The 14,161-nt window shown below is 32.2% G+C and overlaps 1 protein-coding gene and 1 long non-coding RNA gene across 2 annotated transcripts in view; both read left to right on the top strand.

Moving 5' to 3' along the window:
- Positions 1-14,161, top strand: part of LOC139496437 (uncharacterized) — a 292,128-nt gene that overhangs the window by 12,880 nt on the left and 265,087 nt on the right. The gene's annotated exons all lie outside the window — the stretch shown is intronic.
- Positions 6,592-13,211, top strand: LOC139496423 (uncharacterized). Its single transcript, XM_071285015.1, has 4 exons — positions 6,592-6,672; positions 8,159-8,227; positions 11,128-11,436; positions 12,683-13,211. The coding sequence occupies exons 2-4, from the start codon at positions 8,176-8,178 to the stop codon at positions 12,745-12,747; spliced, it is 426 nt and encodes a 141-aa protein (XP_071141116.1). The 5' UTR covers positions 6,592-6,672; positions 8,159-8,175; the 3' UTR covers positions 12,748-13,211.

Below are 14,161 nucleotides of genomic sequence, written 5' to 3'. Positions count from 1 at the left end.
CTGAACGTTGTTGTTGGAAAATATCAAAATTATAGATTTCCATAACACTGGAGCTAGATATCAGAAGAAAATAATGAGCGTTTAGAGTAGAAGGAATGTGTGAAACGGCAAGAGAGGACATGTGAGGGTTTGCATGCAATGGCAAGCAGATCCAAACAGAACAGACATAGACATTTGAGCTGGCAATCACTCTTTTTGATGCAGGCATACAACAATGTTGGGTCTTGAATTTGTTTTTCCTCCGCTCAATTTGAAACAGTTGAGGGTTATGGAACTGCAGAAGCACTCAAGACGGCACAAATCCTGTCAAACAAATTTTCAGACCTCAAAATATTTCATCAGTAAAAGGGAAAACATACTTCTGATGTTGGAGATAAATTGCCAGTTGAAAGAAAACAAGAAGTAACTAGACACTGTTAAGTGATACTGAATCAACACAAACAATGACTGCAATGTGTTTTTTCTGTGGTGATGTATCTGAAGATTTCCATGATACTTCGAAATTTAAAAATCGACAAAAATGGGACATGACTGTGCAACTGTACTACAAGACATATTTCCTTAGCCAAAGTAAGAGCTGGAGATTTCAAATCACCAGTATCCTGCTTAATGATTGATAAAACTTGACATAGCAAATAGGCAGAATAAAAGACATAGAAAGAAAGCCAAGAATCTTTTATCCTTGGAGTTGTGCTTTTCAAAAATATAAGATAGATTGACGACACACGGTCTGGCAGAGGTATTGTACCAATCTCCAAGCTTGCAGATCACTCTAAATTGTACAATAAACGACTGGAACAACTTGTAGTTATCATGGAAGGAAGGACTGATGCAACGAATCTAACAAAATAGGAATGTAACTAACAAAGGATGGCCAACAATCGAGACACAATCCAGTAATATCGATGAGTGGAAGACAACACTCACCATTTCTCAGCTATAATAGTTCAATTGTGCAACTCGTCATCGAAGGGATGCAACTGCAACTGATCAGTCCTCCGATAGAGAGGAAGATGTCTCAAAGATTGAGGAACGGGATCATTTTGAAAGCCTACAATGAATGTCCCTGTAAACCTTTCTATAGTAGCAAGCCTAACTCTTCAAACTATTCTAGTTACTTTGACTATGAAGAGGTATTCCCCATCACGACTTAAACATTTTGTAAAAGACATAGCCTGTTTCAGATTTTCCCCGACATATTCATTGAGAATCCAGAGAAAGACGCAACCTTTCATGTGTGCTTGCATATCATCTATGGTAGCTAGTATTCAATTTTTCATAAATGTTGTATTAATCATTCCATCCATGACAACTAGTATTTACTAAGGACGTTTACTGTACCATTTTTCCATATCATCAATTTCAAATATTAAAACAATATCTGTTCCAGACTGTGAGCCATCACTGTTTTCTATTATTTTGGCAACCCCTATTGCAATGGATAACAGATTTTTGTCTTTCTTTCTGTGTCTCGAATTCTGTCTTATTGACTTGTTGTGCAGTTTTAACACACATTTAGCATGAGATCGGCTCCTGAAATATTAATCTTCAGCACTGTATCTGGCTCAAAGAACAATGGTTAGTAGTTCAAGTGACAGTCACATACTCTATTGTCAATCACAATTGTTGATGCTTCATGATGATAGTCAGATATCTCATCACAAAGAAATAAAGAAATATCTGCAATCATTGTTCTTGTTGATTCATCACAACTGTGGCTGGTTATTCTACTGGTTTTTTTATCCTTGACTCATTTTGTTTTTTCTTACTATATATATTAAGATTTGCTTTGACAGGATTAGTACCTTTTGCCTTGTGATTCTCCCATTATATGGCCTTCATCATCGTTGAACAGTTGTATGCTTACAAAAAAATACTGATTACAAGCTCAAATGTCTATGTCTGCTCTTTTTGTATTTGCTTGGCATTGTAAATCATCACGTGTCCTCTCTTCCCGATGCGGAATTCCTTATTCATTTATTAGATTTGTTCAACTCTAGTGATTTTGATACCTACGTATTTTTTCCTGTTTAACATAAAGTGCTCATATTTTATATACGGATTTTTTTAATGGTAAAAAATTACCTAAGCCCTACATACTAAACTGCAATTAAAAGAATTTACGTATTTCTTTAAATACAGTTATTTGTTAACATAAGCATACCTTATTTGAGCACTTGGTGAATATATCTTATATGAAAAGCAACAGTCATTAATACATGATTAGCAAAACTAGTTGTAAATGCATATAAAGCTTAGTATTAAATTATATTTCAAAAACAATTAAGGACAGCGAATAATAATATATTGCAAATTTACGTTTCCAAAATGGCCACCATTCAAGATGGCCACTAAATACTTCAATAGTCCTCAGTTTATATTCTTTGTCATAAGAAACACGAAAGTTTATCAAAATTAGTTAAGTAACAGATTTTTCATATTTTTTAAATAATTTTAATTGACTTTTTGGACATGATTTCAAAATGGCCGCCCAGAGCCGCCATTTTGATTTTCTGAATTGGGTCCATAGCTATAAATGTTAGTTATGACCCCAACTAACACTCTGCAAAGTTTGATGCTTTTACCACCTTCTGAGCAATTGTTTCACATTTCGACTGGACTATAACAATATAAGACTAACTCAACATATGATTACAATACAATAGCGTGCAAAAAACTTTAGAGAATGCATGTAACATATTGATACAAACCAAAATAATGATTTCAAATTATGACACCTAAAAGTGCATTTACTGTTTAATATCCATTGCCAGTTATATCACCTTGTTTAAAATGTAGCTCTTGTCATTTGCCTCACTAGTGCATATAGATTCCTGCATATGCTATAAGAACATAAGAAAACATAATTAAAATAAAATAGTATTCAAAACACTTTAGTGTTTGAGTGTAACATATTTATACAAATCAAAACAATGATTTCAAACTATGAAACCTAAAACTTTACTGATGAACAAATCTTTTAAAAATAAGTTAATAAAATCTATATCTTTTCTCACTTTTGTTTACTATTGAACATGTTGAGGTAATAAATGTCGGTAAACGTCCAATTTGTATCTGAATTGTTTTCAGAGGCGCCTTTATCTGAATTTTTTTTCAGAGGCGCCTTTGATCCAGAAATCAAACAATCATATGTATGCAACAAATAAAACAACCCTACTCATCATGTGTCACGTGACCGGATATCCAGTGCTCTATGTCACGTGGACAGTAAATGAACTTAGAATATCGAGCAAATTTCTAGTCAGAGCAGATGGACTTCTGATACAACGTGTGACATATACTGATCATGGAAGTTATACATGTACCTCACGTAATATTGTAGGAATGAATAGCAAAACCGTGACATTGGACGTTATGGAATCATTTTCAACATATCTATTTCAGATATTGAAAAAAAATTTGTTTTATCCACTTTTCTTTTGAACCGTACCATATGTTTAATATAAACATACGTGTTTTGCCATTGTTGCCATTATCAAGCACCCACTATTTGAAGGAATACAATTAAAAGTATGGAAAGTTCATAAACATTATAGCACCGAATCCTCAATTGTACAAATCGCCTTAAAGTTTGTGACTACAAATCAACAGTCGTATTATCAACTTGTTTATGCATTTTCATAGTGTTCTAACGATTTGTCATGGACATTACATGTTGTAGTTTGTCTTTAGTTTTCTATGTTGTGTATTCTGCATTATTATTTGTCTGTTTGTCTTTTTAATTTTAGCCATGGCGTTGTCAGTTTATTTTCTATCTATGCGTTTGATTCTCCCTCTGGTATCTTTCGTCCCTTTTTTGTAAGCATTCCCTTCAATTTCACTAAGTAATGTCTTACAGTAAATATTTAAATTTGTATTGATAAATCATTTATATTGTGCGTCCAAGGGCACAGTTTTATACGTATTCACAACAAGGACAAAGAAGACAATCAATGTAAAAAAGAATTAAAAAGATACCAGTGGGACATTCAAACTCATAAGCCGAAAATGCGAAATGATTCAGAAGGGGAACATTAACAGACAAACGCACGAACAGACAAAAAGACAAACAATATTAATAAAAAAAAAACTGAAGATAAAGCAACACAAACCCCGCCAAAAAATAGTGAAATTGTGATCAAGAATGGTACGCAGATCTTTCTCGACATGCGGCATCCATCGTGTTGATCATGTATTTCAAATCTGGTTAAAAGTCATATAGGTGAGTCACATTCGTGTGAAAGGAGCAGTTTGTTGTTAGGACATACGGAATTTATCTGCTGTTATCTGTGGAACTAACATTCAATAACGGATAGGAACTCTTGTAAACAACAACCCTCTATCAAATAAATCACGATTAAAAATACAATCCCTAGAATATCGTATCAACTGGGAAATATATATATGCCAGTTCATGCAAGTGATGCTGGAATGTTGCAACATAGAAATTGAAAATTGACAAACGGGAAGCTGAAATCATTTGTATGATAGTAAAGTGTTAAAAAGAACCTCATTATCATGTTTATAAATAAGTTAATATATAAGTCAGACTTAACTGTATCTGTTGTATCCTGTATCTCAAGTTCCATTGTATACATGCGTTTCACGAAATCAACAACTTTAAAATTATTTAGTGAGAAAACATTAAATATTTTGTTGAAAGTAAAGGGAAAAGGTATTGACAACTTCTTTTCTTTCTTTCTATGAAGTTCATCTCATTTGAATAAAGAACAAGTCGTTAATTAGTTGATAAGCATTCTTAATTTGGTTCAAATTTTAGAAACGCAACACTAGATTATTCTTTCAGTTTGTTTGAATGAATGTGTCACCATTAAACAAACACCGTCTGTAACAAAAGCCATAATTATTGTTAAAAAGTTCAACCTATTCTGTTTGGCATGTTTAGGGTTCTGTTTAACACTTTCTGATTTTGCCTTTGTACCAACCATACTGATAGGTTTTCACAATTATGAACTTGAAACTTTAGGGCGTTAAATGTTTTTTTTCTTCAGCTGATCTGTTTACAGTTCAGTTGATGGTTAACATTTATTGCATGCATCTGTACGCAATGACATTTAATAATTTGATTAGTAGTTGACGGTGCGGTTGTGAACATGTCTTGCAAATGACGTTACGTTATCAAAATTATTTTGACGTTGCATTCTCACTACAATTTGATTTGGTCATTTATGGCCAAAAACAAATCCCGTCTACCTGTATCGTCGTCGGCAGGACAGTACGACGAGTTACTGAGGTCAATCTGTGTGTTTGCCACACATTCACGTTTTCCTGTTTGCAGTATTTTTAAGGGCTGATACATTTTTTTATTCCTCAGTCTTGGCGACATTTTAAACTGATTTAAGTGTGGCCAAGGATTAAAAGAACTGTTGCACGAGACAAACAAATCTAAAAAAATATTTTATGGGTTCTACTTTCACTTTTAAGAAAATCTTGAGGCTTTAAAAAATCCGGTATGGTCAATCAACACAGGAAGAAAAATTCAACAAAATAAGTGTTGCGTTTTTAAAGTCATCCAATATAGATTCACCATTTGTCGTATTTCCTGTTCTTTACATCTTTTCCTTTGATATAGACATGAACGAAAGAGTACCATTGCAGACTACTGTCACTGCTTACTTGCCATATAGCAACTCATCATGCCATTGGTTTAGTAAGTTATATACTAAATTTAATGCATTCAAAATAAAAAGGGGAAACTCGTACTATATTTTTTATTCTTTAAATAAAATCTAATTTTAGAAACTCGTCTGACAGGTGTCTGTCATCGTTGTTTATATGTTTCATATAAAGATGCATTGCTAAAAAAATGTGTTATCGTCGAGAAACATATAATAAACTCAGAGAGGTCAACTGATACGACTCAATTCAACTAGACAATGATAATCATACCAATGCTAATCATACCAACGGATTTGTGCCCCTTAAACCAACTGACTCGTAGTACTGAGTTTTTTAGAAAAAAAGTATGGGTTTCATTTTAAGGCAAAACTGTATCAACTTAGTTTTAAGGTTAAACAAATATTAATAAAAAAATAAGCTGCAAAAGGTTAAAAAAGATATTCCCTTTCTTTTTTTATATAGATTTCTTTGTATACATGTAGTAAATTATAAAGGCCAGTGATTACGACACAAAAATGTTATATAATATATGAAGCAACGACACACTATCCAAAAGATATTATAAAATATCGATATGTTAAAAACGAAGCAACTGCATTACAGCACATAAATTAAACATCCAACTCGGGGATCACCATTCGCACCGTATGTAACGCTTTTTATTTGTTTTAACCTTTTGTTGTTTCTAAAAGATGACAGAATGCACGAGTTTTCACCGATTATCATAATACCCGCTGTAATTGCCCTTTTTTCTCTTCTGTTTTTTGGTTACATAACTGTTTTAAATAAAATACCTTATATCCATCAGTTTGTAAATAAAACAATGACATATTACTAACAAATGAAGTATGTAAAAATATATCACAAATTATCTATAAACTGTCATTATTATAATGATGCACTTGAAGACCTCTCAATTGATATAAATACACTGGAACAAATTAAATACCCGTATGTTTAAATGCCTCGACTTGCCATTAGTCAGTCAAAAATATAAATAGTTTTGTTTTCAATGAAGAAGAACTATTGAAGGTAAGGATTATGTCTTAAGTGTAAAAGAAAAGACTTTCGGTAGCCTTTATTTTCCCTTTTGAAATCTAGATTCCCCATTGGTCGTACTTCCTGTACTTTACATCGTTTCCTTTGATATAAAAATAAACGAACGAGTACTATTGCAGACTACTGTCACTGCTAATTTGCCATACATCAACTCATCATGCCATTGTTTTAGTTAGTTATATATCTTAACTAAATTCAAAGCAAATAAAACAGGAGAAATGGTAAATCGTAGTTTGATCTGTTTGTAAGATAATATCATAGTTGTTTTTCAAAAAAGATCTAATTTTAGAAACTCGTCTGACAGGTTTGGCAGTCGTCGTTGTTTATATGATTTAAATACGAATGCATGGCTAAAAATAACGTTTAAAGGTAAAACATTTAAATCCAAATTCAAATGTCCATCTAACAAAGAAGTACATTTTTGAATGATCGATTCACGTGTCTTATATCATTTCGCATTACCTTATCAACAGTTATTGCATTTTCCTGTGATTTCCTAGCGATACTTTGTATCAGGTCAAAACACAGGACCTTAACTTTCCTTCATGTTAACTGTGATGAAAGCTCGAGGAAACAGCGATGTACATATTTACAACGATTAAAAAGTTGAGTTCATTAAATAGTTATCAAAGGTACCAGTATTATAATTTAATATGCATTAAAAATTGACCACACATAACCACCGATGAACATAATGTTACCAACGACCGATCATAGCATTTTTTTCAAAATGATCAATTAATCAATTAAAATAAGTGTGTTAGTTGCAGTTGCTAGACAAATGTTATTTATTTTGATTGAAATTTATTTGAACATTTTGAAAAAAAATTAAATACTTATGCAAGTATGATAGTAAGCTCTTCTGTTTAATCATGGAGTACAGGTCATTCTGTTAACTGTCAATAACAAATTATAATGCAATTTGTATGCAACTATTCTTTTCATTGGCTCAAAGTTGCCGTCAAATCCACAGTTGACCAGGCGTAACTAAGGAGGGACAACCATTTTGAAATGATTGAATCAACTAATGTTCGATTACTACTATATTATCGAAAATAAAACAACACCTACCTCGAATTTGCCGTTTTAATGTAATTTTATCCGAATTTGAAGCGTACAGGTAACGTAATAACCTCCAGTTTGTAAGTTTTCATTTGTATGACGTCACGTTTACCCATAACGTCTTTGCACCATAATCGTTCATGACGTTACGCGGATTATTTTTGTCAAAATAAGACAGTTTTATCGTATAATTTCCTTTTGTAATGCATTAGAATCGGAATAACAGTACTGCAGTTGAAGAGTTGCCACCGTCCATTTTGATTTGACGGTCGCAAATCTCCGTTTTACTGTCTCCGCTACGTGTGGCTAGTAAAACTGCATTTGCGACCGTCAAATCTACAATTGACAGGGGCAACTCTTCAACTACAGTACTGTTATTCCTTAAATATATTTGTAGTGCAGACATTTTGAGATATGAAGTTTTTGCTGCCATTGCTGATTCTGATTAACTGTCTTTTTACACAAGGTAAGTAAAATAAACTTGAGAATGGAAATGGGGAATGTGTCAAAGAGACAACAACCCGAACAAATAAAAAACAACAGCAGAGGTAAGTAAAAGTTTATTTCATATTTTGATATTTCGTGTGGACTTGAATTAACATAATTTTTCATCACGTTTTGGCCCAAAATTCTACAATATACAGGGGTTAAACAAATTTGTTATAGCTCACTAGTCGAGGGCTAATTGGTTGCAATATTTTACTAGCCCTGTTGGAAGAACTACTAGCCCTAGTATGCCTTACAAGTTCCGAGTTTGCTGCAATAACAATGAATTCTATAAACTATTTTTATCCATTCACGGCATTGTACAGTAGATTTTTGCAAATTGGATATTCGAAAATTATATCAGCAAAAAATATTCCATTAGCATATATATATATTCAATTAATCGATAATTGAATATTCACTGAAAATTGTGATATGAGTTGACGGAATCCGGAGATGATACAAGTCTTGACCACTGCTATACGTGGGTATGTAAAAGGATTGGAGGTTTTTTTTATCAGATACACGTTTGTGTAAAAGAACATGTTTCAAGTTTATATCTGACAAAAGTCAGGTTTCTTCTGTCAAAAGGGATTCACATTTATATTGCAATAAATTAATCAAAAGGAGGTAAAATCAGGTTGCATAAGCAATATACAATACCACTCCTTGAACTGACACATCGATATTGAAAGTACACGATCCACCCAGAGTTATTTTTTCTATTTTAAAACTTGTACAAAATCAGTTCAAATTCTGGGAATCCCGGATGACGTAGTTGAATCTGATTGGATAAAATAGAAAAGTGATGAGGGGATTTTACCCTTTCAATTTTAGAAACGCCAAGATTTTTTTGTTACTAGTCCGTCGGGCATTTAGGGTTACAAGTTTTTGGTTGCCCGAGGTCTAAATGTTGTAGTCCCGGGCGTCGGGCTAGTGGATTTCTTAACCCCTGATATATATAAGTGTATAATACTGACAGAGGAATGGAAGAAAAGGCTATTGTTTTTTGTGGTTAGGTATGACCAGAATATGTTATATGAGCGTTCCTGATGAAGGTAAATACAGACAAGCGCGTCGGACGAAACAAATTATTCAACGTGTTGTTTTCAATTTTTTTTATAAGAAGAGGGTCAATACTTTAATTTGCTAACAAACTCTGTTTGATCAGCCCTGTTCCTAAGATAATCAATTTCAATTGATAAATACAATTGTTGTAATGTTTGAGTGTTTAACATGTCTTAAAGACATTGTTGAGAATATATTCAAATATACACAATGGTTTATATATATGTTACAGGCAGTTTCTAAATTTAGCCATTTTGTAAAATGACTGAATTTTAAGGTATAAAATGCCTTACCTTGACAGGCATTATACAAAATGACTAAAAATACCTAGTCGTTTTGTAAAATGAAACAAAAATCCACAAATTGCCTGTTCAGTTTCAGGCAATTTGTAGAAGAATAATATCATTGAGATATGTATGACAAAAGTGTAAAATGCATAGAAAAAATAGTCATTTTGTATAATGACTGAATCTTGCAGGTATTTTAGAAAATGCCTAAATTTAAAAAAAATGCCTGTAACATATACATATCAAACAAATTTTGTAAATAGCAAACATTTCAAGAAAACAATAGTCAGTATTATAATATAGTACTTGTTCCCATATGATTTTTTCCTGGTTTATTATTGTTTGTATCAATATCAATGTGTAATGTAAAATACACGTAAACCATGTAAATTTAATGGGGAATTAATTCAAAAACTACTGACTGTTCTAATGGCATACGCTAATTGTGTGTTGGTTGCATGTTTTAATATGTGTTTCGTTGTTCTCAAGATTGTTTGGAAACGTTGTTATTAGAATATGTCTATCGACTCGAATTTCTTCTACAAAAAAATGAAAACAACACGTTTAATAATTTATTGGGTCCGAAGCGCTTTTCTGGGTTTACCTTCATCAGGAACGCTCAAAGCAATACATTTGACATCCAAAGATGTATAAGTATCGACACTGCTCTCATTTTAGTTTTTTATCACTTGTATTGGTGCTATTTTCAGTCTTAACATGGTAAATGCATATTATATTTTCTATAACGGTGCGGATATAAACAAAGAAATAGCTAATACTTTAATAAATAAAACTTACTTAATTTGTAACAAATAAATATTGATTTTAAAAGCAAATTAACATATGAAAAAGTTGAATTATGACTAATTCAAAATGAGATAATAAAAAACTAAATAATCTAGATAGAGAAAAAGAAAACAACGTCATCAATATTCCCTTCTTTGGAAATTCAGTATCCACATATTCATATACGTCAACTAGAAATCGGGACGGAATGCAAGGTGTCCGTATTGGAATCCAAAGTTGTATAAGTACCGAAACTGCTGTGATTTTAGTTTTGCCTTTGTGAAATTTTAAAATAGGTTGTATATACCTTGAACGACAAATATATGTGACGTATTAAATTTACTGACGTCGTACACGCGAATCAGTGAATGTGTTTGTAGATCAATGTTTTTGTGTTCTATTAAATTATTTCTTTTAAAATTGTAACACGTTAATGACGGCTGTACCCATATTTTGACTATTTTATTTAATATGTCTGTTTAGTTCACGCATCATTGTAAATATAACGGAATTTGATTAGACTGTCATCAAAGTGAAAGGTTTAGCGCTCTAAAACCAGGTTTAATCCACCATTTTTTACATTTGAAAATGACTGTACCAAGTCAGGAATATGACAGTTCTCGTCCATTCGTTTTTTATGTGTTTTGTCATTTGATTTTGCCATGTGATTATAGACTTTCTGATTGGATTTTCCTCTAAGTTCAGTATTTTTGTGATTTTTCTTTTTATATTTTTTAAGGTGTTTTGGAATGGACTGTTGTTGAAAAGATTACAGAATATGGACAAAATGTGACATTATTTTGCAATGTTTCACACTGCTGTCCCAAATATTCTGGTTGGGATAGATGGACTACTGTACAACAGACATTGTTTATAGATGTCAAAACAAAAACATCCAATAAAAAGTATGACGGAAAGGTGATAAATGATGGATACACCTTAGTTATAAAAAATCTGACTAAAAATGATCTTAATGTTTCGTATTCCTGTGTGTATGGTGCAACTATAGGGGAAAGAAAAATTCTTCTGGAAGAAGACGTTTTCACGTGTAAGTACACAAACTCAATACATATTGTATTGACAATTATGAGAACAAATAATTATATACGAAAAAGAAATATAGATAAACATCATTATAGTAAATAATTATTCGTCTTTCAAATTCAAATATTATAATGTCAGTAAGATATCAACCGAATGACGTTTAAAAAAACACTCAAAGTTAGTTGATAGAGATGTTGAATTTATGTCATTGAAACATCCCAAGGACGTCTAAAACAAGACACCAAAAGTTTATTTGAACATACTTGAAAAATAATTACGTCTTAAAACAAGACAATTAAAGTTAATTGAAAAAATTCTAAATTAAAATCGAAGAGAGAGTCACCCAATGAACATGATTGATAAATGTAATGCTATTGGGGATCAAATATTTTTTGAGTACGATGAAGTTCTTTGTGAAATAAAAGAGGCTGCATTGACGCGTGAAAGGTTCTACTAAAACTGAAAATATCATAGTATAAATTCCAGGCTTCCGACGCCCTTTTCTGAATTTAACTTCTCCATGAGTGTTCTGAGAAGAATATTAGAGAGACAAGGATGTATAATAACATTAACATTGACCAACATTGGAAAATGAAATATAAGTTTCATACATTTTCCAAATTTATCAACGGGCTATTTTAGACAGGTTTATTCTGAATCATTCGGGGAACTAACTACTGATCTGATGATACCTTCGGGTTGAATGTCGACCAAAAGAGGTATCGACCCAGTGCTGTAAACATGAAAACCAAACGTTAAACATTTCATGTGTCCGAGGCACTTTTATCGAGTTACCTCCATTAGGAACGATAAAAGCCGACGAATTTGAAACTTTAACATTGAAATGATCTCTATTTTGTTGCAATTGTCAAGACAAACATTATTGCTTTGATTCTACGTAAAATTGACAAGTTTCAAAATCTTTTCTGAAAGTTAATGTTATAAAAAAATAAGAATAAGACTTTAAATATGTCCTAGTTCAATAGCGTTTTTTTGGATGAACCTTCATCAGTAGGGCTCAAACCTAAACATGTGAAAATGTGTAGCCGAATGAGGAGCTTAAACACATATCTACTTTAGATCTTGAAAGGATAGATACTTTGGATGGATTGTTTTAAAATAATTATTATTTAAGGTTTATTTGATGATAAATTTATTGACATTTGTGAAGCATAACTCCAGATGAAATACTATGTAGAATCCGATATTTATTGACTCGTGTAAGCATGTTATACATTATTTAATTTCAGCGATAAGTACTACACAATCCAATGTCCCAACTGGTACCAGTACATTATCTGAAAGTGAAATGTAAGTAGGATGATGGTTATAATAATTGATGACTGCTTAACATCCAGGGGCAAATTAATATTTTTATGTAATATGAATATTTACCCAACCTTGAACTATATAGAGAACCAGCACCGGGGTTTTAACGTTCTAGTTCTCAAGTTAAAATTTCGCAGGAACACATGACACATTGCCCCGAAACAATATTCTAATTTCGAGTCAATCAGTATTTGCTCTTACCCACTGATCCCGCTTGCTTGGCGGAGAAGCAACACATACACTTTTCAAACCAATGTCCTCCCGCACTCGAAGCGAAAACGATACTACCGAGGGAGTTTGAAAGTAATGAGTTTTACTCTATATTTATTGCAGTTGATCTTTTTAATGTGATAAACATAGCATTATCTTCAGTGTCCTTTAATTAAGTGTTGCGTAGACAGGATATTGTTGTTAAATTTATGTATATTGGAAAAAATCAATAAAAAAAAATCTTTCTTTTTCATCATTAGTAAGTGAAGAATGATTTAGGCTAAAACATTCCTATTTAGTGGCTTTGTTATTGTAACCAGTTCGGAATATTAGATACTAGTAGTTTGCATGCTCAAGACACGAAGCGATATGCATCATCACACTTAACACCACGGCTACAGGACATTGAATCGGACCATATATTTTTTTCAAATACCTAAGTTCCTTAGTATCTAAGTACAGTAAAATGATACGAATTTACGATTTAAAAGGGTATTTTATATCATTCCCATGTAGTAAGGGTTAAACAGTTGTTCTTAGAATAATTGGTAGAAATACATAGCAAAGATAAGATGGTGCACACTTTTGTTGTCAGTAATACGAAAAAAAGTATCAATCTCATATTAGATAAGTCCACTACTTATGATATCAATATATTAAAAAAAAACAAAAAACAAAAAAAAACCAATGTTTTAGACGGCATCTGCTATTCATTGAAATATTGAGACGAACCACACTGATTCTACCAGAAAATATATACTGAAAATGATACTATCAATCTGCTGGACTTTTGGATCGACAATATTGTTGTTGAGTTTGGAGGATTGATATTTCTACAGACGGTTGGTATTCAAAAGGTTAATTTGGAAATCCTACTGGTCGATTTGTGTTTGTACTCGTATGTAGCAGAATTCATTCAGAACCTTCTTAAAGACAAAAGAAAAAATACCTGGCAAAATCATTAATTTGGCTTATAGATATATATTGATAATGTCTTATTGCTGAATAACTCAATATTTCGGCCATTACTTACATCGCATACAATGCTTGACTTTATTAATGCTTCGTATCGGACCGACCGTGCAAGGGCTGGGTAGCCAGGCAAAGTCTTTAAACACTTCCATTTATAATATTGATACTTCTGATACTGGAAGGACGGCTTCATATGTTGATACTTTATTCATCATTGA

The sequence above is a fragment of the Mytilus edulis genome, chromosome 11 (genome assembly GCF_963676685.1).
Source record: "Mytilus edulis chromosome 11, xbMytEdul2.2, whole genome shotgun sequence".
Classification (NCBI taxonomy): Eukaryota; Metazoa; Mollusca; class Bivalvia; order Mytilida; family Mytilidae; genus Mytilus; species Mytilus edulis.
Note: the sequence above shows the minus strand (reverse complement) of the source record. Positions and strands in the feature narration are given on the sequence as shown.